The sequence below is a fragment of the Biomphalaria glabrata genome, chromosome 15 (assembly GCF_947242115.1).
Source record: "Biomphalaria glabrata chromosome 15, xgBioGlab47.1, whole genome shotgun sequence".
Classification (NCBI taxonomy): Eukaryota; Metazoa; Mollusca; class Gastropoda; family Planorbidae; genus Biomphalaria; species Biomphalaria glabrata.
Window position 1 is genome coordinate 16,811,448 of NC_074725.1, and position 26,309 is coordinate 16,837,756.

The 26,309-nt window shown below is 34.8% G+C and overlaps 2 protein-coding genes across 10 annotated transcripts in view; one reads left to right on the forward strand and one right to left on the reverse strand.

Annotated features, from left to right (window-relative positions):
* The window catches only part of LOC106055752 (RNA binding motif protein, X-linked-like-1), a 35,744-nt gene extending 24,822 nt beyond the window's left edge, over window positions 1–10,922 (forward strand). For 2 of the 9 annotated variants that reach the window (XM_056013309.1, XM_056013311.1), the window contains exon 12: window positions 228–2,246. The gene's annotated coding sequence lies outside the window, so the exon portion shown is untranslated. Of the gene's footprint in view, window positions 1–227; window positions 2,248–4,408; window positions 4,484–4,595; window positions 4,710–4,848; window positions 5,039–5,322; window positions 5,539–9,376 lie in introns of those variants that run through there. The other 7 variants (XR_008775143.1, XR_008775144.1, XR_008775145.1 and 4 more) reach the window with 7 other exon arrangements.
* A 3,218-nt stretch (window positions 10,923–14,140) lies between these two features.
* LOC106055753 (fibropellin-1-like) lies at window positions 14,141–25,366 on the reverse strand. The gene is made up of 10 exons (XM_013212178.2): window positions 25,236–25,366; window positions 24,153–24,328; window positions 20,974–21,110; window positions 20,651–20,798; window positions 19,074–19,304; window positions 18,388–18,542; window positions 17,385–17,475; window positions 16,425–16,559; window positions 15,452–15,668; window positions 14,141–14,282 (listed from the first exon to the last, which is right to left on the reverse strand). Exons 1-10 carry the CDS (start codon window positions 25,364–25,366, stop codon window positions 14,141–14,143), a joined length of 1,563 nt encoding a protein of 520 aa, XP_013067632.2.
* Window positions 25,367–26,309: the final 943 nt, after the last annotated feature.

Below are 26,309 nucleotides of genomic sequence, written 5' to 3' on the forward strand. Positions count from 1 at the left end.
TAATTATAAAAGATGCATAACTAGAAAACTGGTTATACAAATCACTGTTCTTAGACACATCAATGCACTTAAATGAAAGTGGACCATCATTGAGTTGATTGATAATTTTAAAAGAAAATGTAACTTAATGGTGTTAAAGTGTAATGATCTCATAATGAACAAGCAAAACAAAAGTAATGCAATGACTTATACACAGCTAATGTTCCCTCACTCATTCCTTCTCACAGTAACCTTTTTCTTCAGTGCTGAGACATCACATGACAAGGACCTGCAAGAAATATTCCCAATTTTGTGGCTTGAACCAAATAAAATACTGTACAATTTTACACAGAGGAAACAAATTCACATTTTGATGTAAAATTGTTCTGAAATTAATCTTACAAAGGTTATGTACATACAACTAGAAGGATGTTATTAGATTTGTCCAGTACAAACATGTTCGTAGCATTTAGTATGTTTACTTATGGTGTCTACAAATACAGAGCAGTTGTGGTAGCCTTGCTTACACTGCAAAACACCTTTTGCCAAAAACTAGGTGTGTAATCTTTTAAATTTATTTGCCATTGAGAATACCATTTAAAAAATTTTTGACACCCAGATAGGCAAAAGCAAACCAAATTATTTGAAAGTAATGAAAAAAAATTTTTAACCTAAAGATACCTGTAATTTTCTAAATGTCTTGGGGGCGGCTTCACGTTTCAGATCAAAAGTTCAATTTGCACAAAGAAGCAGGAGCCACCTAGATAGTTGGGGAAATAATTTGAGTTGTATGATGCTCCCAAAACAAAGGAATAATATCTAATGTTTTTATTATTTGTTTTAGAAATGTTATTAATTACAATTGTTATCCTAGCTTATTATTGTAATAGTTTTTCAATACATTAAATATGTAATTTGAAATGACACAAATATTTTTGTGTGATTCATCTACCTATTCAAAACATGATGAGATTAGTATGGAAAAAAAAATCAATCTATAAAGAACTTGACATCAAAATGATTAATCTTCTGCACTTATTTAATATTTCATGACTTTTTAAAGAAAATATTTTCCATTACAATTTCAGAAAAACCTGTAATAAATATTATGTTGAAAATTGAATGGCCATTATAATGTCAGTTTTTTTAAAACATTTGTGTGCAGTAAAAAAGCACACTTTCCAATATACAGTGACTATTAAATAATTGCTCATTTCCAAGATATTATAATAGTTGTGTAAAAAATTGAAACTTTTCCTGGTCTTTTCATTTGCTATTGACCAGTATAGCATTACAACAGGTTAAAAACTGTCACAGCATTGTTAGCAATCTTATCAGTTAAAATGATTTGCAACTCACAAATATTTTCACTGAATTTAACAAAAATGATATCATATTTGAAAAGAAAGCAATAACTTGAAATTTGAAAAAACATTACTTTCACAATTTGCACAACATATTTAGATTCTATTAGGAAAATTTTTTAATTTATTTTGTCATTCCAGTTTTAATTATGAATGTAATTTTTTACCCGTGACCAGATAAATGTTGTGAAACAAATTTTGACAAATTAAGTCCATTGAGTAATGGATAATGGTCTCAGAAATAGTTTGAAAGTCTACCAACAGGATTAGGAAGTCAAATTGACTCAATGAATATATTTAAGAGATATTTGTGTCATCTTAGAGCAATTGAAAATTGAAAACTTTTAGAAAACATGCAGATTTTTTTCATTTAGCCAATCAACAAACTGTAACCACTAAGTTTAAGATGCTAACCTTGGCTAGTTTACCAAACATACTTGTATTACATGTAAACCTTTCTTCTAATGTATGTAGTATAAACATACAGAAAATCAATACAGTGTTAGGAAAATAATGAATAACTTTTTTTTATTCACGTAGCTTACAACAAAGAGACTAACACTCTTTTCTTAGCAATCATTTATGTCATTTCAAAATACTGACTAAAAATATTTCAGTATTTGAAAGAAAGAACTGCAACTTGATAACATTGAAGTGATTTTGGGAAATTTCAAAACAACTTCATGTGCAATTCTCTGTTATACTTTCTAGCAACACAAGAAAATTTAGGACATCCATTGTAAAATGTAAAAACTCTCAATCTTAATGTGTACAGTATTCCTACGTAACTTTTAATATGCTAATCATTGTTTACTGTTGTTTTAGTTTTAATCATTCATTTTGAATTGTCACTGTGTTGAATCCATGTGGAATTTGTTTTGTATTTTAAGTAATTAAAAAAAAATAATTTTGAAAAAAAAAAATAAAAAAAAAAATAAAAACACCACCAAAAACAGTTTATTGTTAAAATTTATTTTCCTTTTCAAATTTTATATTTTGTACTTTTACACTTTTATCATACCTGTTTAAAACAAGTAACATAAAAAATGTTGTTTTAAAAAAGACAATTCCTCCTATATACAGTTGACTAACATTTACTTATAGTAACTTACAAATGATATCCCACTCCCACCAAAGAAAATCCTGGTAAAGTGAATGTATAAATCTACTCAGAATATTTAAAATTTTAATGGTAGGCCTAAAGACCCAGACTTAGAAGACGTTGCACGGAAAAATGAACTCCGCTGCAAAATGAATGGCTATTTATTTAACTCTTTAATAATGAATACATGCAGGAATAGACAAATAGAATGTCTTGAACTCCAGACCAAATTTAATTTCACAATATTATTATTATTATTATATTCTAAAACATCATAATGGTCAAACCAGAGTTTTCCCTGTGTGGCCAATCAGCAAGTAGTTTTTTTCTCAATGACATACATAAACTTTCACATTTATAGGAAAATTGTTAGCATCATTTTCAAGATCTGTGTCCATCCAGGTTCCACCTATGAATTTCCAAGCTGATAAGAGGAATAGTAGAAAGGAAAAATACAGGTGCCAAAATAAAAGTATCTTAGCCCTCCAATAGCAATTATAACAGCACTTATGTTATCATTTAGTTTTTTTGTTAAATTAATTAAGCAGCAAAATCCTTTCCAAAATGGCTATATTTTCCTGCAGCTAAGTTAGTGTTAAAACATTCTTTTTAAAAATAAATATTAAAAAAATGGTAATATCATATGAAGATTATATAGCTATTGGAAAATGTGCCAATGTAAACAAAAGTTGACCCAAAAGAAAGCTGATGGGTTGGGAATCAGGGAAACAGGTCTGAGCAGAAGAAGATGATCAAGTTCTACACGAGCCGCGCCCTAGCAAGCCACTGTGATCTTTGTAAAGGTAAATAGAAGACTATGCTAAGTCGACAGAACATTACAGAACCTAACAGTAGAGCTTAACAAATTGTTGACATTGAAATATGACTGAGGTGACATGATGACAACAGGACAGTTCAGTGTCTATGTCTATGGCCTCCTTCCGTCACGAAGCGACTATGGATCATCTCATGTAAATGGGATGAATGCCTGACATAAGCTTTGGTCGGAATGATGTCTTCCACACATCAGTTCCCCCCTCTCCACGCAGCTGATGTATCCAAAGGAATGGCAGTGCGATACAGTTTGGGGTCAGCGGCGTCGCATGTTCTGCCAGGGTGTAGCACTGGGTGCTGCAAACTGCCTTAGGGTTGCCAGCTCCTGATTTTTCCTCAGGGTTGACTCCGGAAGCCTTTCCCATTATTGGGTATGGCTGCAAGGCAGCAGAGGTTTGAATTCAGAGTTTTCCTTCTCCTAGGTGGGTAGCCAGCGAGTTCAGTGTATTATAACTGTAAACATTTAAATACAAACATAATACTCATCTAATTTCATTTGGAGACACAAGCCTAAATACTTGAACATGAAGAGTAATGCACTAGCCAAAGCTTTAAATGGTGTTGTCATGCAATAAAATAATGGCGTGTAATTATGAAATAGTTAAAAAGTCTTGAACTAATTAAGCATTGCAACAGAACTTGATACAAAGTCAATACAAATAGGAACACTAAAATGTAATGAAGCACACACACAAATCTGGCTCAGTCAGCTTAAGTTCCTTGTAGAATGCTGTCCACACAAGTCTGAAACAAAATAAATTCTATTCTTGAATTGTTGATCCCCGGTTGAAGAGATACTAATCTTTGAATTTTCATTTACATTACTTTCTTGTATTTAAAAAACAAATATAATTGCTTGTAATATTTCTATTCTTCTATTTATTTCATTAGAAAATGTTTAACATATACATATTTTGTTTCAATACATCTTACTGATAATCTTTTGACGCACCCACAAAATGGAAATATGATCAATAAGTATTTAAGTGAAAACAAAAATATGTGTTCACACATATTCTTAAGAACAACTAAGTAAATTGTGGTAATACAAATATTTTGTTTGATTCATTATTTGACCAAAACTAATCTAGAATGCATAATTAGAACGATATTTAATCTTCTATTGCAGCTTGTTCAGTTCAAACAATGCATTGCTCTTTTCAAATGAGGCATAGACAGTTTTGCTGACACAGGTGATTAAATGGTTAGTACATGATTGTAATAGATTAAATGTAAACACACTTCAATTGTTCTTTATAGTACATTGTAACCGTTAGTATTAGAATAGTTCATTAATTTTATTTACTCTTTATTAGGCTCAATTAATGTAAATCAGCCAACAGTGAAATCTCGAACAGTAAAACCACTCTACCGGACAGGAACTCTGGATGACAGCATCATATTCAAAATAAAGCCTAAGTCTTGGAGAGGTATGCTATGCACTTAACTTTCATACACACTTTTGTTTAGATAAGATAAGATATTGGTCCAATCAAATGGAAATATTTTAGATTCTCTGTCATAATGCTCTTGTTAACTTACCTGACTGGCAACTTAACTTACTTACAGCCCAAGTAGTGCAACGTCATCGTCGAAGTCAAACTCCGTCATTTGGTTTTGTTCTCGCCATGAAATACCAAAGGCAGTCTGATTCATTGCTCTCCTCATTATGTAGTCGATGGCTAGGAGGAAGAGGAAGGGAGATAAGATGCACCCCTGTCTCACACCTGTCACGATGCTAGCTCTAGCATCTGTCAAGGTTAGAGAGTATAAAATACACAGTGAAATAAAATAAGCGGAGTCATTCCTTAGGTTGAAAGTTAATTATTAAATTATTTTCTGTGGATTTAATTTTGAAATTGAATTATATTGTACATTCCAATAGATTTTCTTTCATTTCGATTTGGATTATTAAAATTATTTAATTCTTTAATACAATTTTCAATTTCCAAATTATCAATTTAAATATTCCCAGCTATGCTTGAATGTTGAATACAATATATAAAATTATGTATATATACATTTATTTTTTATTTTTCACAGGTGAAAGAACTGAAATCACACCATCTGAAAAAAACTAAGCATGGCATCATCCAAGAAATTAGAATATATGAATCTTACAAGATTGAGAAGGCAACAGCAAGCCAATTATCAGTGAGCATTTCACTTTCATTGTAAAACTCAAGAAAAGGAGCAAATTTAGGCCTAAATTCAACTTGGCATGTGATTGGAACCAAAAGGTTAAAATAGTAGTAAGAGGTAAATCACCATTCAAGTATCAAGAAATATTGACTGGTGGGTCATCGCCATGGATCCTCTTCCTCACTGCTTCATTGGTTTTATTCTTGTTGAACTAAGATGATCCTATTAGGCTTGTGATGCTTTCTTGACCAAATTTCATGAAATATTAGATTTGCAATTCTGTTTTGGGGGTGTTGTGGCTGAGTGGTAAAGGATTAGGCTTTCAAACTGAGGGGTATCAAGTTCAAAGCCAGTTGAAGACTGGGTTTTTTTTTCATTTCCACATACACATGTAGCCATTTAGTTTCCAAAAATCACATTTTTTTTTTTTTTAATAAAACAACATTTGTGTTATAAATGTGAAATATTAATGTTCCTAATACAAAATTTGTGGTAAATAGAAACTATTTTAAATATTTTGTTGTGCACTTAATTGATAATAATGTTTGAATATATACGTATTTTAAATTTATATACAATTATCTAAAAACATTTAAAATGACCTCATTCGCTGTACAATGCTCTTATTTATAATATACTTACTGAATAGATAGCTAGACTTTAAAATATTTTTCATTGACTCATTCAATGTTGTTTTATTTTGAAATCATGTCTCTTTAATTGTTACAATAGTAGCATGTTCTATTTCAATGTCTTTGTTCTTAAGTAAAATGCAGGAAAAGAAAACATTTTCTTTCATTTTTTTTATCTTGTATGGTCTGTCATTATGAAATAATTAAATGTCCTGCAAAGTTTCTCTGTTAAACTCTCTAATTCATTAGCAGTTAAATAGTCTCTCCTCATTCGTCGAGGTGTTGCTCAAGTTCTTGATATAACTATAACACACTTAAATAACTTGGTTGGATCGCTAACCTTTTGTCCCTTCGTTTAAACACACACACATGCAACTGTTAGTCTTTCCAACTGACACACTCCCTGTCATTTACTCAGACATTTCAACTGACACATACAGGCAAACATTTGAATATACTCACATACACCTTAGTACAAAGGTCAGCCATTGTAAGTATGTATCTGGTATAAGTATGTATAAGTAGTTGATTATGATATTATCCCTGGTCTATCAGACCATGAGATCATAAAAATACACAGTCAGATAAAAGCAGTAGCCAATACAAAACCCAAAAGAAAAATCTTACTCTGGAATAAATGTAACATAACACAACTACACCAAGCTGCATTAAACTTTCAACAAACATTCTTATTAGAAAAAGACATTAACCAACCAGTCGATGACCTCTGGAATTTCATTAAAAACCATCTTAAAAGCATTATAGAAAATCAAATACCAACTAAATACACATCAAACAAAATAAATAAATGCTGGTTTAATAATAGACTAAAGAAGCTTTGTAAACAGAAGGAAAACCTATATAGAAAATTTAAAGAAACTAATGCAGAAAGAGTTTACAAAAAGTATATAAAAATTAAACACTTAACCCAAAAAGTAAGCAGACAGCTGCAGAGTGAATACATAAACAATGTAATATCTAAAGACAACAACAAAAACCTATGGTCATACATTAAGTCTAAGAAAATGGAAACAACAGGCGTATCGCCATTAAAAGATGAACATAACATAATACATAATGATAATGAAACTAAAGCAAACATTCTAAACAAATACTTTGCATCAGCATTCTCAGCCCCAGGAGACAAAGACATAATACTGAATTTGAACCAAGTAGACAACATAGAAGATATAGTAGTACAAGAAAATGGAATTCAAAAACTATTAGCCAACACCAAACCAAATAAAGCTTCTGGACCTGATGGTATTCCAGCTAGATTACTCAAAGAACTAAGTAATGAGCTAGCCCCAGTGTTCAAAATACTCTTTCAGGCTTCACTTAACCAGGGCAGAGTACCAAAGGACTGGAAAGAAGCTAATGTCACCCCCCTATTTAAAAAAGGAGAAAAATCTGACCCAGGAAACTACAGACCAGTATCACTTACCAGCATCACATGTAAAATCCTAGAACACATAATATGTAGCAACATCATAAACCACTTAGACAAACATAATGTCCTCACACCATACCAACATGGCTTTAGGAAATATAGATCATGTGAAACACAACTAATAGGACTAATTGATGATTTTTCAAAAGGTTTAGATAATAGTGAACAAATAGATGCTATCTTACTAGATTTTTCTAAGGCTTTTGACAAAGTTCACCACCATAGTTTGCTTAAAAAATTAAAATATTTCGGCATTAATGGTCCACTGCATCAGTGGATTAAAGACTTTCTGATAGGGAGAGAACAAACTGTAATAATAAATGGCTCTAAATCAACACCGATAACAGTAAACTCAGGTGTACCTCAAGGAACAGTCTTGGGTCCACTACTATTTTTAATTTACATAAATGATTTACCAAATTGCATTACTTCAGGAACAAAAGTCAGATTATTTGCAGACGATTGCATAATATATAGAACAATAAAAACAACACAAGACACAGATATTTTACAAAGAGAATTAGATGAATTACAGAAATGGGAATCAAATTGGAGCATGTCTTTCCACCCAGAAAAATGTCAGTTGTTAAGAGTAACAAAAAAACTAAAACAAATTAATTCCACTTATCTTATTCATGGCAAACCAGTAACACAGACTAAAAACACAAAATACCTAGGTGTTATAATAAATGAAAAACTGTCATGGAATCCACATATTGATGAAACTACAAAAAAATCAAACAAAGCATTAGGATTTATTAAAAGAAATTTCTATAAATCAAATAAGAACATAAAACTAAAATGTTATTTAACCTTGGTTAGGCCAATAATAGAATATGCATCCTCTGTTTGGGACCCCTCAACTCAAGAAAACATTAAGAAACTAGAACAGACACAAAATAGAGCAGTGCGATTCATAACAAACGAATATTCACATTTGACTTAGAGTAACACCTTTAGTAAAATCACTAAATTTAGAAAGCCTTCAGGACAGAAGGCTCAAAAGTAAAGTAGCAATAATACATAAAACACTGAACCATAATCTTCAAATACAAAAACAAAATTTAATAAAATACTCTGAAAGACACAAAGATAAAGGCACATTCCTCGTCCCATATGCTAGGACAAATTTGTACAAATACTCCTTCTTCCCTAGTGCTATTAGAGCATGGAATGGGTTGCCTGAGCTAGCCAGGAAAACCAGTGACTTGGCAGAATTTAAGTCATTGGTTAATATGCATGACTAAATGCATGACGCGTAGGACGTAATCATCTTCTTTTTTGAAGCAACGTCTGTATTATATAAGATAAGAAGATAAGATCTGATCCTTGTTTAGACATTGGGTTCAATGGACCCACAATGTCTATTGCCACTATCAGAAATGGTGTCTTGTAGATCTGTCACTTGGAATGGGGCTTTTGTGTATCAATCTCTTGGTTTTGTACTGGGGCAAGTACTGCATGATGAGCAATATTTCTTCACAGCTTTAAATATTCCAGGCCAGTAAAAAGTTGTTGAAAATTCTTTTCTTTGTCCATACTGTTTCCATATGACCCGCAAAAGGGGAGTCATGCCCTAACTCCAAAATTATTATTTTTTTTTGCAGCAGGTACTATTAGCTGTAGTTTTTCTTATCTTTTCTAATGAGAAACCCATTTTTAACTATAACTATGCTTGTTGGATGCTTATATATTGTTTAGTCTTCCTTAATTTCCAAGCATAGTTTGTGTTGTATCCGAGTTTGGCTAAATAGAATCGGTTGTCCCATGTTATCTCTCTAATTAGATTATGATCTTATCACCGCAGCATTTGTAACTTCGAATTTATCTTATCTTTAATTGTGGGCTCAATTATGCCTGTTACATTCCCCAGAATCAAGTCAGCTGCAGGCTTTTCCAACACTTGCTTCCACTTTTCCTGACAGTAATGGCATATCTAGCTTGATGACAGGTGTGGGGTACTGTTCTGTCATTCCTCCAAATGTTATACTTTGTTTTTTCTTGCCGGAAAATTGGTTAAGGGGTCCATGCTGTTTTTAACCCCAATGGTGGTAGCGCCTGTTCTCTCAGAACCCAAATATATTTCTTTTAGACGAATCCAGGACACATCTTAAGTTTTCCAGCGATGCATGTAACCACTCCAGCCATATGAACCTGATCAGGTTCAGGAGGAAATAGTTCAACTTTCTGACAGTCTATTTAACCTGATGCATTGTACAGATGTCTGTTTGATCTTCCTTAGATACTTGCTCTGAACTCATGACTTCTGCATGAGCCCATAGTCTTGTTTCATCTTTGTGGGCTTTTGTTATGACATTGTGCTGCTAAATGTCCAGTTTGGAAACATTTAAAACATATTTTTTTTTCAATAACATCTTTCATTTACGTTTCACATTCACCCTTTTTCATTCTTGATTAGATTGGCTTTTGGTATCATTTGTTTTTGCAGCAACCAGGAACTCACTTAAAATCAAGTCTTCCCCCCTTTGAAGTGTTTGCTCTGGATGTGCTGTAATAAACTGTTGACAAACTTTTGGTTTCATGTCATGAACAAAAGCCACTAGCTGAGGGTTTCATGATGTGAGGATCTTTTCTAGAATGAATAAATCAATGAGACCTTCAAATAATGTTTCAGTATTTGACAATTCTACCCAGCGCATTAGGTATCGAACAATCGACTAGGCTCTTGCCGTAACTATAACTATTATAAACACTTAAATAACTTAGTTGAATTGCTAAACATAGACTTTATTGTCCCTTGTTTAATCACACATTGGCAAGTGTCCTCATGCAAACTTACATCTGGCCATTCACTCATACATTCCAACTGACAGTTACAAGTAAAATTTTAGTATACACACAGGACATTCTCAATACCATCAAACTAATGAATAAAGACCCTAAAATACATAACACCACACATATATTGTGACAGAAGTAATGGCAATTCATTAATTTATCATCATATTTGTTTTTTGGCCATTAATCTCCCCTTCTTCTCAAATTTTTTGGGTTAAAAAAATTAGTTTTGATGGCTGATAAATGACTTTTTATTCTCATTAAACATCAGACTTTAAATATTCGATCACAAATTATTGGTGTATGCTTAACAATATTTAAGATATTGAATAGTTTCTATGACTTTCTAACCCTTTATATTGTATTTAAGGAAATGTCTGGTTCCTGACGATCTATAACATTTTGTGATTTTGCTTTCACTGTCGGTCTTCCATTTCATTGTTTACATTTTTGTTTCTTGATTCTTTGATTAGGCCCCATAGACTTCAAGGCAGCTAGCTTCCTTGATCAGTCATTGTTACACACCCAATTCTAATAATGACTTTGAACCAAATAAGTTGATACCATTATCATTAACAGACTTAGAGGATATTTTATGGATTCACTTGCTTTTTTTTCTTCTTTGCAAATTATCTTAATCATGTGCTCCTTTAAGAAAAGTTTATGTATCCAATAGGCAAATTTAATACTGGAACCAATAGTAACCTGTTTAGGATCTAGCTACACGTTTTGTAGCAAAAATTAAAAAAGTGAATTTTTTTTAGGCAAAGTGGTTGGTATTGTACTTTGGTCATTGTAACTTTTCTTGAAATTTGAATTTTATGTGTTTATTTAAGCAGCTTATTAATTTAAACATACAAATGTTGTCTCCCATTATAAAGTTCCACTTTTCATTGTAGATCATAAAAGTTGAAAATTGTTGTTTTTAAATTGCTACAATGCTGCTTCAAAGTTAGCATCTGTCAAGTTATTTCCATTTGTATTTTTGCTGGTTGAACAAACAAAAAAAAATAAATCACACAATTCTTTTTGTCAAGAACATTTGTGAGTGTGTTCTAAGCAGATGTATTTATTTCCCCTCATGTAACACAGCCTGAAAACATTTGATATTTATTTCAAACAGACATCAAGACAGGCCTTGTTGTCTTGATTGGAGTTTAGAACTCAGATTGACAATTTAAAATTCCAGTACTAAGAAAAATGCTAAGATGGCAGATACAATACAAAAGTAGCTTTACCAAGAACATTGTTTTACTGAATAATGACAACAATATGCACTATAGGTCACAGCAACTAGGCCTATATACCAGCAATACTTAATGTTTAGCAAGTCTTTAAAAGATCATCAAATCATTATGAACAATTGTAAACAAATATGAAAAGTTTGTAAAGAAAAAAAAAATAGACTAGAAAAACTATGCATGTAAATGTTTCAATCTATAACATCAAAATGCAGTTATGGTTTCAATAAAATACCCTAAAGGACACCACTAAAGCTACATCCCAAGCTAAATAATGTCATTGTTGTGCAGATTTGATTAGTTGTGTAAATAGAAAGCAAAAATTAGAATAAATTTCAGTATATTAATGTACAATTCATGATGAGTTTTGAATTCCTACATGAAGAAGTATAGATGCACCATTCTTCAGTCCAACCTAATTTAAACATGAATACTAAAAATTGTACTGCCTAATGATTTTTAGAAGAAAAATTGCTGTTTGGGTGTAAGGCTGGCAACAATAATGAAATTTTGATTTTAAAAAATAATTAACACAGAGCATGTCTAAAAGAATTTCAAGCTTTTTTTTTTTTTTAAGTTGATTGACAGTGCTAATTGTTATAGTAAATATAAAAAAATAAAGTTAAAAAATATGTACATTAAAAGATAAAAAAAGTTAAGTATTTACAATTTCACTCCAAATCCCAAGCGGGATAAGTGTCTGACTTAGCAGAGCTGTCGAATGGTAATTAGTGCTTCTATACTGTACACACCGGCCTCCAGCAGAGGCTGGTGTTATTTGTAATCTACTCTTTGGTGAGCATAAAGGAGGATGGCGTAACAGAGGTGCCTCCTGTAAGTGCTATAAAGATCAACTCTGGCACCATTTCATCCTGACTGGCTTATAAGAAAACAATAGATGGCCTCTGAAGGAGACGGGACAGAAAGAAAAGCCCTTGTTGAAGACAGGCGCAGTAGACAAAAAGAAAATGTAGACCTCCAACGGACAACAGCTTCATCTGCAAAATATGCAGAAAATATGGAGGTCAAAACAGGGTTTGCGCAGTCATGTGAAAGGCTGCACTCATCCTTAATCTTAGAGATCGAAGTTATTGCCATTGTTATTATTATAATATAACTACATTCACATTAAATCACAACAAAATGTTTTGAAACTGCAGATCAAATTATATTAAATAATAGGGGCATCCAAATGTGGGTATTGCTTAATAGTGTTCCTCTCTCTATTTAGTTTTACCTGGGTTAAACTTACATTATACCCAGACTTAATATGCAATACTTTCTTCTTCATGGAAGCACAAATTGTGGAGTACTGCTACTGATACTAATTCAGCTCCTAAATGTAAATCTCTTTGAATCTGTTCTGTTGATGGTTCTTATTTATCACATGAACAATAGCAGTTAGAAATAATTATAGTATAGGAATGTAAGGTCATATTTAAAGAAAATGTAAGTTATACACAAAAAAACAACAACAAATGTTTCAATCTTTCTGCAAATAGAAGTTATCAGTCTTACATATACATCAGTAAAGTATTTCAATGTTAGATCCAAAGTGAGATTATAGTCAAAGGGAAATCATTATTACAGAAAATCTATGAAATATGCTCAGATATATTGGCCATGCCAAATGACAATTGTGCTGGCTTTAAAGTCAACTTCTAACACTGACATCAAGCAGCTGTTTTTTTGACAGATTCTAAAACTAACCTCATTAATAACTGGAGTACATGCAATACAATGGTAGAGACCATGTATCATTTATAATAAGCTCCCGCTTCTCTTCCATTCTTTTTGTCTGGGAGCTACTCATTGCGATTGTACAGTAGTCCAAATTTTAAGAACATTAATTGTCTATCTATTTAAGTCTAAGACTGCTTTATTGATCCTAATTGGAAATGTGCTAGCATGGTAATAGACCCCCCCTTTTTTTTTTTCCATTTAAAACCAAGAAAATTTCATAGAAAAAAACAACAAAAGAGAACAAACACAAAAGAGATTCATTGAGTGATTACAACACACACATCTTAGTCTTATGTTACCCACTCAACTAGCTGTAATGATAGTCTTTTAGAATAAGGAAATGTGTTTTGATAGCATTCAGTTCTTGACTTTTATATCTACTAAAAAACCATTACTAAATAGTTTTAAGATTTTCTTAAGACTTAAGTGTTGAGAAAGGATACACCTATATTTGTACATCATATGCATAAGTAAATGGAATTAAAGACAAAATGCTTTTATATACCTATATATATCATGTGTGGTGCCCTAACAGTTCAACTAAGAACAGATGAAAGCGAGCACTTCCTCTCTTTATTGGCTGAGTGGGACTCTGGATATTACCCCTAACCACTTTATGGAATTATTACTACAATAATACACTACGGTACCTAGTTTTGAAGATCACTAACTTTTATCATTCATGACTACAAATTTATTTATGATTGTACAATAAAGAGACCAGTAAAAGAAAAAAAATAACGAATTACTGGTAACATAGAAAAGTTGTAAATTGAAAAATAGATTGAATTGAAATACATTTTATTCAATACATCACATGTTCTATCAGACTACACAATATCCAAAACAATTCATTAGACTGTGTGGTTTTGAAAAGAACTTCTTGATGAGCAGGAACTTAAGGCTTCAGTTTCACTGTCTATATGTTTCCAGTAAGAGTCCACAGCTAAAGGACAGTCTGATGCTGAGGTCACATCAACATTGACAATGTAGTCCCTGGCAAATATAGGAAAGACGATCTTTTTAACTTCAAGCATTCATTTCATTTCAAGAATTATATTTTCATAAACTATTTATTATAATGTTGATTTTCATAATTTTTTAGAAGTCCCTTTAGAAAAAAAAGAAAAAAAGGAATATTTATTTTGTGCTGTCGGTCTGTCATATTTAGGTGTCAACAAACAAAAGGGCTATTTAAAATCGGGATCTTACTATTATGTTTGAAACATATGAATAAGCTTTTTAGGTCTTCAGTGAATGCTTTAAAAAAAATAAGCAAATTGTTTCTACATTCCTATTCACCATTTTTAAAACACAATTAAAAAAAAAATATGCATGTGTAAGAGATTATTTGTAAACAATATAGTGGCATGTGCAAGGGCTACCTTGGTTTCTTTAAGAGTGCATTTTTGTTGCAACTTCATGTACATACAGATACCTGGTAGCAGTAACTAATTAAAGATATAATTAATTTAATTGGTAGAAGGTGTTAATCTGAAACTGTTTGTGCCTTTTAGCGGTGAGTTTGTGAGTACCCCAGTAACCTGAGTACCATTGACCTGCAGAGTGCTCTACTATAGAATAAGTTTGTGTAGCACAAACTTACTTCATTATATTCTTTATACATGCTCTTAGAAGATCATTGAACTTATAAATCACACTTGCATGGGGCACAAGTGATGAAGTTCAAATGTTTATTTCTGTGTCAGGTGGATCATCTTTTTGGAGTTCGATAGATGCTAAATTTGCAGCAGTAACCCCTCTGACAGGCAATGAGAATGTTCCTAGGAATTTTAATGGCCTTGAAGGTATCTGTGAGGTCAGTTGTCATTATCCTTTCATTTGATATAACAATGGGATATATGGTTATTTTAGATAATTTCTATAAACGCTTAATCTCCTAGCCTAGGTTCCCATTTTTTTTTTCATTTCAGTTTTCCTTATGTTATGAGACAGTGGTATGGCAATATCATTAATGGTAGCGGTTAATATTATTATTATTATTGTTAAAATAGTAGTACAACTTGACATGCTCATATTTTCTCTTATAGTAACAGAAGTCCTACCATCTTCATCACCAGCATTTAACATTAAGCTTCTACTGTAGCTTATTGTCACTAATGTTTGTGGGCATTATTATCTAGGCATTATTATGCAATACATACTCATGAAATTTCTTGTACAAAAATATCCTATGCAGTCCACAGCAGCTGAGATAGGATCTACTGATGCGACAGTAACATATGATCAGTATCAGGACCATAATGAGCACGGCACCTGTAAGCGTTCCGGCAGCTATGTACAGGTTACGTGTGTGAGTAGGATTGTGAATGATACCACCGGCAATATCCACATCTTCTAGGATAGGTGAGAACAGATCCACTGTGAACAAAGAAAAGAAATTAAAATCAAACTTCTTTGGAACTGAAGCATTTTCATAGAAAGCAAATTATTGCAACACAATAATATACAATGAACATTCTTCAGTGGCTACATGGTAAGTGGAGACTACAATGAATTTGATTTCTCTATGACAAATTTTGATCTCGGCAGTGCCTGAGAATGACTATAAGTTCATAATAAATATAATAACAATAAGGTATCTTTGAGTCCCAAGATTAAATTAAGATGAGTGCAGCAGTATTTTACTGTATTATTTTTTCCTATTTGATAAATTAAAAATTACATGTGATGGTTTTTTTTAAAAATGCAAGAGACTCCGTTTGTTATTTTACATTTAAAAAAAAAAAATTTTTTTTAATTTAATTTTTACTTTACAAAATTTACAATAATCCAATACAAAAGTCAATTACTATAATATAGTAAGTTAAAGTAAAGTACTTCATTTAGACCTTGTAATTAATAGGGCAGATGTTTATTTGGCTCATTATTATGAGGATGTTAAGTGGCCAGCACAATGACCGATCACCTTTAATTTTCCCTAACTAATGTCAGGTACCCATTAATGTGGGGGGTCCTAAATATCCTGAAATTCAAAATCTCAATGATCCAATCTTCACCGGAATTCAAACTCAGGACCTCTCTTTTTGGAAGCCAAGCTCTTTACCACTCAGCCACCATGCGCCCTCTAAATTAAATTATGACATTAAACTGCTTGTGGACTTGAGTTGTACTTACACGTAAACTGACAGTTGGAGCCTGCATGGGAGTGGATACACATGCATGTGTGGGAGTGGACTCCATCTTTACAGTGACCTCCATATTTACAAGGGTTTGGGTCACAATCATTGATGTTCACCTCACACCTGGTCCCTGCACATCAGTACATACATGAGTTCAAAGGATGCATTACAATTATAAATGCATGCAAAGGAAATTGAAGTTCAGTTTATAGCCAAACAGGTAAGAGTACTTCAAGAGAAAGGCTGGAACACAAAGCAGGGCAAAGAAAACAAAGAAGAGATTGATAGACTAAGAAGCAAAGACGGCAGGAACCATCAACTGATGGGTATTGCCCAGAACAGAGTCCGATGGTGTAGTACTGTTGCGTTCTAGGTTCCACTGGCAGTTAAAAGGATTTAAGTCAAGTCTTCAGGACAAATGCAATATCTAGAAGCCTATAGAAATGTGGGTATTCTCTAAATATATGTAAGTTGTTGAAATCAAACTAAAAGATCTTTCTTTCTTTAGTTCTTTCAATAAGTAGGAATTATTAACTTAATTGAACATTAGGCTCCATTAAAAAAACATAAGGCTCCATTCAGAAAACATAGTCTCTATTTAGAAAATAGTATTCAGGATATCATTTAAAATTACAAACTTCTAGGGAGACCAAAATGTATTTGAAGGACTACAATTTTACTTTTTTGAAACATGAAGTGTGGCATTATCTTTTCTTTTATTAGTGGATCTAGACTACCGGTACCTTTAAACATTATTGCAATCTGTCCATCTTCTATACAGATCAAGATTCTTAGTTTTGTTCATAATTTAATTAATATAGATATTCTTCATTGCAGACACAAGTTCTTAATTTCCCCCTTGTGATATTTTTTTTTATTCCTTTTTTACAACCTAAGGTGTGTATATATTATGACAATTTTTGAAAATGTTTAAATATTAACTTTGTCTTTGTACCTGTAAAACCAGGAAAACAGGAGCAGGCAAATTCCCCTTCTTTCTCAATACATGTCCCATGTTGACATGGTTTAGTGTCACAGACAGATATCTGTAAAGAAATGCAAAATTTGTTTACTTTTAAGGACTTGAAATATGATTCAAGGATAGCTCCTCAACTTTGATTTAGAAGAAGTTCTTTTTACGAGCGTAGCTACTATATTTATAAATAATATGTCAGTCTTCTATGGAAATTAAACAAAATTTAAGCAGTCGGTTGAAGACTGAGAAATCGAATCATCAAGGGCATCTAATTCTTGGGAGATCCACTGGTGTATCATACCATAACGTAAAATACCTAGGTGTTACAATAAATGAAAAACTGTCATGGAATCCACATATTGATGAAACTACAAAAAAATCAAACAAAGCATTAGGATTTATTAAAAGAAATTTCTATAAATCAAATAAGAACATAAAACTAAAATGTTATTTAACCTTGGTTAGGCCAATAATAGAATATGCATCCTCTGTTTGGGACCCCTCAACTCAAGAAAACATTAAGAAACTAGAACAGACACAAAATAGAGCAGTGCGATTCATAACAAACGAATATTCACATTTGACTAGAGTAACACCTTTAGTGAAATCACTAAATTTAGAAAGCCTTCAGGACAGAAGGCTCAAAAGTAAAGTAGCAATAATACATAAAACACTGAACCATAATCTTCAAATACAAAAACAAAATTTAATAAAATACTCTGAAAGACACAAAGATAAAGGCACATTCCTCGTCCCATATGCTAGGACAAATTTGTACAAATACTCCTTCTTCCCTAGTGCTATTAGAGCATGGAATGGGTTGCCTGAGCTAGCCAGGAAAACCAGTGACTTGGCAGAATTTAAGTCATTGGTTAATATGCATGACTAAATGCATGACGCGTAGGACGTAATCATCTTCTTTTTTGAAGTAACGTCTGTATTATATAAGATAAGATAAGATAATACCAAATGTAAGCACTACCTTTTGTGAGCAGTCCTCAGATCCCCAACCTGGCTTACAGTGGCATGCGAAGGATTTGGCGTCTTCTGTGGTCCTGTTATGACAGAATCCTCCATTCTTGCAGGGTGATAGGCTACATGGCTCACGCCCCTCCGAGCAGGTAACTCCGTGGTAACCTAAAGTTGAATGAATAATTTGAGTTATCTTTCTTTGCTTAAGGATTCAAAAATAATTTATATTTAAAAGCATGTATAGGAGAAAGGCAAGGCCTGAGAGTATAATACACACCAAATAGAACTAATCGGGGACAAGGAAAAGAAGAAGGCCTAGAAAAAAAGTGAAAGCAATATATGAGTTGTTCTAAGATAAATATTATGCAGAAGGCAATAGGATCTAAATTCCATCTGGTGGTCCTCTCACTGATAGTGGTGGTACATTATAGAGTTATATAACTCTTGGGCTCAGCCTCCAGCCTCAATGAGAACAAGGAACCTAGATGTGACTCAAGGAGTTATATCTCACAACAATGGTCATCTAGTTGATGGGGAACCTCTGGACAGGCATCGGTGAGGAGCCATCTCTCATTCCTGGCCTGTGGATAAAATCCTTCCCATTGGTCAAAGGTCATAAGAAGTCGCAAGCTCGACCCTTAATGGACACTCACTGAGTTACTTTTTCTTTTACAACCTTGCATCATTTAGATCTACCTGGCTCACAAAGGCACTTGAAGCCATTTCTCTCATCAACGCAATGGCCTCCGTTATAACAAGGCCTAGGCTCACACTCATTAATGTCCACCTCGCAGTGGGTGCCGGTCAGCCCCGCGGGGCAGTGGCAATGAAAGTGGCTGCTGTTCCCCGTGCATGTGGAGTTGTTGTAGCAGTCCACCATGTCGCATAGGTTGTCCGTCTGATTCTCGCACACCAACCCGTAATAACCTGAAGATAAGAAATTAAGGGATGATTTGAATGACTTAAATTAATGTTATCGGTACAGTACAAAGCATTGGAAACGTTACAGTAATACTGATTTGTCATTGTGATACAAATTAGGCTTGTTATAAATGCAGCATATGGGAATAAATGGCATTGTACTATATGCATTCCTTCAGAACGAAAAGTCAAGGAAGAAAAAAACAAGGGAGAAAATCAATATTTAGTGCCTTACGTCTGAAACATATCGTCTGCTCCTGAGACTGCAAGCTGTGAATGAAAGAATGATTGCCCACATGAAGGACAATAAGACAGAGCTAAACACAGACTCGTTTCCTCTAAAATGTGAAATAAACAGCATTTTAGCGTAGAAAACAAATTAAATAAGACTGTGACCTTCTTGCATTGTTCAGGTCAAGTCCCTACCTTTAAAACCCTTGCATAGGTCAGGTCAAGTAGTTACATTTGAACATGTTACATAAATCAGGCCAATAATGACCTTCTTGATATAGCGTATAGTGAGTGTTGGAGTAGACAAAAAAAAAGTGTCGCCCACAGCAAGACACAGCAAGAACACGTTGATAAAATGTCGAGAAACTTTAATCCAATCTGACTGGTTTATCTGATAAGATAAGAATACAGATCCCTCTCCAAGCAGCCTAACTGAAATTGTCTCAAAAGAGATTTGAGAATGTGATGTGAAGCAGTCATAGCCTGTCGGTGTCCAGACACGCCATGCTGCCCACACACTAAACCCATTAGCTTTGGGCTATTTGCTACACTGCCTTGTGTATCCTTGTAAGCTCTAAGGATGATGACCTAACTATCGTAAAAAAACGCAAGCTTAAAATCTATGGCCATATTACCAGATCTTCGGGGCTTGCAAAGACCTTCCTTCAAGGAACAGTACCAGGAAAAAGAAGAAGAGGCAGACAGAGAAAGCGATGGGAGGACAGCATAAAAGAATGGATGGGCCTGCCATTGAAAGAGGTTCTAACTAAGACAAAAGACAGAGAGGAATGGAGGAAGACGGTCCACGAGTCTTGCATGGCGCCCCAACGGTCCAACAGACTAAGGGGTAGGTGAAGGTAAAGGCAGAAGAACAAGTAGCCTATGACTACATCGCTAAATGTATTATTAATAATGCATCCATCAATCCCAGTGGCGCTACAGCTCATGGAGGTCTCTGGCCTGCCCCAGTACACCCCTCCATTCAGATCTCTACTCAGCCTTTCGTCTCTACGCCCAAACCCCAAGCTGTTTTAGACCTGCCTCCACATCATTACATCGATCGGTGGTCTTCCCTTGGGTCAAATTTATAATGCCAACTTCATGACAAGAAATGTATTTACCTAGTGAGCACTGACATGCGAATTCGTGGGAGTTGTTAGCAGGATGATAGCAGAGTCCGCCGTTCAAACATGGATTACTTAAACAGGAATCAAAGAGTTCACAGTAAGTACCTCTGTATGTGCCGCAACAGTGGCATTTGAATGTTGGCTGCAATAAAAAAAAATAACATGATATGCTTTCAATCTTTCATGATTCAATATATAAAAGGGACTGCGAGTTTGTTGGTAAATCACTATATATAATTAGCTTAAATATTCTATGTCTGAGAACGAGATACAATTCTAGCCACAACTAACTGAGAAAGATGCAAGGCGCTTTTTACCTCGTTTGGGTATGTGATACACAAGCCCCAGCCATGACACGGTGAGATGTGGTTATCGTGACATTTGTTAGACTTGACCGTGACATTCAATCGAAGGCCGAAGTCACACCTGGCCAATGCACTAATGTTGGAGGTACCTAAGAAAAAGTAAGTAAAATTCCCAGCATTATGAGGAAGAAAAAATACCACCAAAAGAACAAAATCGTAAGTTGCAGAGTTCAAATACTGTCCGACGTAGTTCTCCTGTCTTCATCCCTTGTAGGAGGTGAGGTTGGGGCCAAGTAGAACTAATGTTCATTTAACTATAGAAGAGTCATAGACAGAGAAATATATATATATATATATATATAAAGAGAGAGAGAGAGAGAGAGATCTGTGAGAGGAGTATATTAATAACTAACGTAAACTTCAGTATTCGAGATTAGCTATACTGGATCCGCAAGCCTGTGGTTGGCTCATTGACTCAAGATAAGACAACCCTTGCAAGATATAATACAAAGTATCTTGAGAGCTAGAGAACAAACACGACGACCAGAAACCATGTTGACACTTTCGCCTCGAGAAGCTTGCATCACGTCGGCAAGTCTATCGTAGTCTATCTTTCCTGTAAGACGCGCTGTATGTAATTAACTAGCTATTGGCAGAATGAGATTGCTGTGCTCGCGATACAACTGGCCCAGAGATGTCCCAGTCTGATGTGTATGGTCACGTGAATGGAAGTAAAAACTCTAGCGATACGAGGTAAGAGCTGTGGTTTTGACCAGTCTCCACAATTAAAGTAATTCCTTCTGGTGTCTTCTGCCATCAGTGTGCTGACCTCATGGAAACACGGATGATCTGTATGATTTTTAATTTGATCAAGGTCCACACTCAAGCAACCGTGGTTCTGGTCTTTGTTTCGCCTTTTTGGAGAAGTTGTAATTCATTTAGTTCTAAATGTAATAAATAATCAGAAAAAGTTTAAATCCCAAAACAATTGGTTTCGCGTTTCTAAAATTCATTTAAGGAAGAAATATGAATAAACAAAAGTCATACTGATTTATCAAAGTCCAGTTAACTAATAATAAAAATGATACGGAATGCGTGGCTTGGCTTCAAAGGCTGAACTCCTTCTCACATAATTGACGTTAATACCTTGATTTGACCCCATTAAATTAAATTTAAATTTTGTTTTTATAAACTTGTATTTGTGTTGTATAAAAAGAGCACGCATTCTCCTATAATTCTAGACCAAAAGTAATGTTTTCTGATTACATAAAAAAATGTTATTGAAGTTAAACCATAACAGGGCAGAATGTGAAAAATGAACAATTCTGTCAGAACGTGGAAAATAATAACGGAGATAAAGAGTTGAGAAGCATTTGTTTTCGAATCCCACCTCGAGCTAAGTTGTGTTTGCAGAGCACCAAAGGTCGTAGCGAAACTGTCTCCCAGTTTTTCCCTTACTCCCATATGCCAGAAAAAAAGAGATTGAACTATAGCGCATTCAGTATGCTAAATCATGAAAGATGCGCTTTAAAAAAGTCATCATCATCATCATCTGTCCTTAGACTTTCATCGTAGAGGTGCTGTGACATTTCTCCCGGTCAGCAGCTGTTCTTAGCAGGATATCAAGAGAGATGCATGTCCATTATTTTATGTTATCCATCCAGCCTTTCTTTGGATGACCCTTTCTTCATGCTCCCTCCACTGTACCTTGAAGAATGACTTTTGATAGTGACTCTTGTCTTACAATATGACCAAACCAGCTCAGCTTTAGTCTCTTCACGGTATTGAGACGTAATTTAAAAAAACAAACATCGGTTTACAAAATCAATATGGATTCATTTCATTTTATTTGTTTGGCTACCTAACAGATGAGTTCACAGTTTGAATTGCAAATGAAGACAATGATTCTGTAATTCTTTCCAACATGTCCCCCACAGACCTGATTAGACCTGTGCACGGGCTAAAGGTAACCGGGGCTCCTAGTTTGAGCACAACTCTATAGCACTTTTAGTTTTTGAGTTCAAAATCTAACAGACAGACAGCACACGAACAATATCGGCTTACACGTGAACATTCATTGCGTTCTCCCATTTAATAAATTTAATACAAACTTTATAGACACAAAAAATTTGCATAAATTACGCATTGTCGATAGAGCGATAAACACGATGTTTATGTCATCAATAGAACATAGGGATAGCTGTATCCAAATCTACGTTTGGCATTTGTCCTTCGTTGAAGGAACTGTACTTATCAATGGTGTATGTTTATAAAGTGATATGTATAGGCGAGTGAGCTAACAGGGGACGAGGGTCGCAACAAGCTGTTGTGGAGGCTGTAATGTTAACGTTTGATTGGTGTTTTCTTTCTATCTCTTACCACACAAGAGCTCAACGATGAAACTCTAAACTCATTGCTAAGCATTTAACAGCATGTAACTTTATTAACAAACTACAAGCCTATATAATGCAGATGTTCATACATGTGGATAACCATATGCCTATAACTAGCAAGCTTTTTTTTTTGGTGTATCCGGTGTACAGAATCAAGAAAGTGTTGATAACCTTTGTGTTTTTTCTAAAGTCACGTGTTCATCCTTGTGCACATTTTAGCACTGCGAGATCCCGTCTTTAAGCTCTTCTCTTTCTTAATTTTAATTTAGTTGGCAATTGGTAAGTTTAATTGAGCGCACTTGATATTGTTTAGTTTATCGTGAAAATTTTCAATAGATCGTAGATGTACAAGCTCCTACCACATTACGCAATTAAGTATAAACAACCAGGCCGAACAACCATGCTAACAACAAATCATTAGTAGGCCTACACCCAGTCCGTCTATCATAAAAAGTCCCCCGTACAGGCGACACCTTCGGAGGTCACGGTACAGGTCACTAAAGTTAGACAGTAGCTTATCAGACGTAGCCTTGGGGAGTGGAGAATAGGGCAACCGCCCTAGGCCCCACCATTAAGTCCATTAAGAGAATCTTTTATCACCGTCAGCCCATCTTACAAATATTCGTGGCTCTAATTTGACACTCGCCCAGGGCCCCTCGAACTAGTACGGCCGCCTCGGAGCCTTTACACGCAGCTGTTTGTTATCAAAACTGAGAGAGAGCGAGAGCCTTTAACCACCAATAATTCAAAGTAATCAGTTGTGTCCTACACTATGTATTATCGCTCTGACTGACTCACCTATAAAAAAGTGACTCCCCGGATCCAAGAAATGCTGCGGCACATCAAATGTCTCATTGGTTTCGTGTTCAATGACTGCAGTGCCGAGGGAGAAGTTGCACGAGAGGAAACCGTCTTCAGTCACCTCGTAGATTTGCATGGAAAAGTTACTTCCAGAGTTCTTACTGGGGGTGAACCTGAAGTGTAACATTTTGAACTGGTTATATAAAAGAAAGTAAAGTTCCCCTTTCAGACCTTGCGATCTATAGGGCAGATGATGTAAAGGTCATTTGTTTATATGGCCTACGGTTAACGAGGGTGTCATGTTGCCAGCACAACGACTAACCGCTTTACTTTCCCCAACTTATGTCTGGTGAACTCAGAGGTGCCCAGAAATCCCGAGATAAAAATTCCAGTCTTCACCAGGATTCGAACCCGGGACCCCGGTTCGGAAGCCAAGCGCTATACCACTCAGCCACCGCGCCTCCAAACTGATTCTTTAATAGAGCGAAATGTTGAGCCCACGAGATTTGAATGAATGCCTAGATTGTTGATGTGTGGGCTTATTGAGGTACACCTGCAGCTAGTGGACTTGTCCAACCACACCTTGTGAGCAGTGGCGTAGCAAGGTGCTCATGGGCCCGGGTTCAAGAATATGATGGTGCCCCCCCCATGAAATGAAAAAACAAATCCAGTCACCATGTATGCATCAGCAGGTTATTTAAAAAAAGTAATTCCTTTGCTGGTACTGCCTTTTATAGCACAATGACTGCAAAGTAAAATTATATAAGAATTTGATATCTTTGGTTTATATGTTTTCAATGCCCGTTTTGGCCCCTATTGGTCATGGGCCCGGGTTCATTGAACCCCTTCGCGCAATGGATGCTACGCCACTGCCTGTGAGAGTTTTTATCAGCTCACGTACACATTTTTTAAAAAGCTGCCGCTAATTAATCAATCAATAATTCTTGTGAATATTTACTGTATTTAATAAATACCGTACTTAGATATGGCGTTTGTACTAAAAGATATCGTATTTTACATTTTAATGCAGTTCGGTAGTTGTTTTTATTTTATTTTTGGTACTAGGCAATTTGTACAGACCTCAAGATATTCCCTGCCTGCATCTCTATAGACTTGAGCTGGACAACTGTTTCTACATTACTGGTGGTGACGGTGGCAGCTGTCTGGGGACTGAGAGTAGTCTCGTACTCCAAGGTGGTGATGACCTCCATAGCCTGGGTCCTGATGGTGGTTGTGTCCTCGAGTTGGGGCTGTGTCTCCCGGCATGGCTTCGATGCGTGACACAAGTGCTGCGTGTGTAGAAGATAAAAAAAAAACAATATTGATTGCACACCTTAAATATTGCAATATGGACATCCAACGCCCATCAAACATGCATTTAAAAAAGTGAAACATCTGTTTTGAAAAAGGTCTGTGTGTCTATGAATTCTGTGTAGGCCTACGTGTGATCTACTCAAAGACTGCACTTCAAATAAGCCAATGTATAACATTTTAAAAAATTGCTTATATATAGTGCTAATAGTGCATCTTTCATGTTATAAGCATTCTCATTGCGTTCTGGTCCAATCTCTTTGTATGGACTCGTGGGAGTGAGGGGGTATCTGGGAGAAGGTTTCAGTGCTGCCTTTAGGCACTCAGCAAACACAACTCTACTTGAGACAGGATTCGAACTCCCTTGGTAGGTAGTCAAGCGGTTTATTCCCCTTAGCCACCCATCCCTAGTTGAACAAACACTGCGCAATTAAAAGAGTTTGTCTTCGATTCCAAAGATTTAGGGCGAGTGCAGTATTTTACGCGATACGCGGACCAACTAGTGACCTACATATTTCGGTACATCTAATGCAGGAAAAAAAAAGAGAAGTTACATTGTAAAATTAACATAATCAAATTCAACATAATCAAATTCAAGACGCTGAATGTAATAGAAGCAATGTAGAAAATATTGAGCTTTTAGTAAAAAGCCTTTCTGCAAGGATTATTACCAGGTAAAAGGAAAGCCGGGGGGCCGGCAAAAGACGCAATTGGCAAATAATCTCAGACGAAATGTAACGCTTGGTATAGCAACAAACGAGAGTCAGTAAATTGCTCTTGGCTATCCAACAATCGAAGATGCATCGAGACAGGGGACGGTGAAGAATTAAAAGTAATCACAAA

Coding starts and splice junctions, on each gene's coding strand:
- LOC106055753 (XM_013212178.2), bottom strand. CDS start 25,366: ATGGAGGTCATCACCACCTTGGAGTACGAGACTACTCTCAGTCCCCAG. Junction 24,329..25,235: donor CAGGCAGGGAATATCTTGAG/GTCTGTACAAAT, acceptor GTTACACTTCAG/GTTCACCCCCAGTAAGAACT. Junction 20,799..20,973: donor GTATCACATACCCAAACGAG/GTAAAAAGCGCC, acceptor TTTTTATTGCAG/CCAACATTCAAATGCCACTG.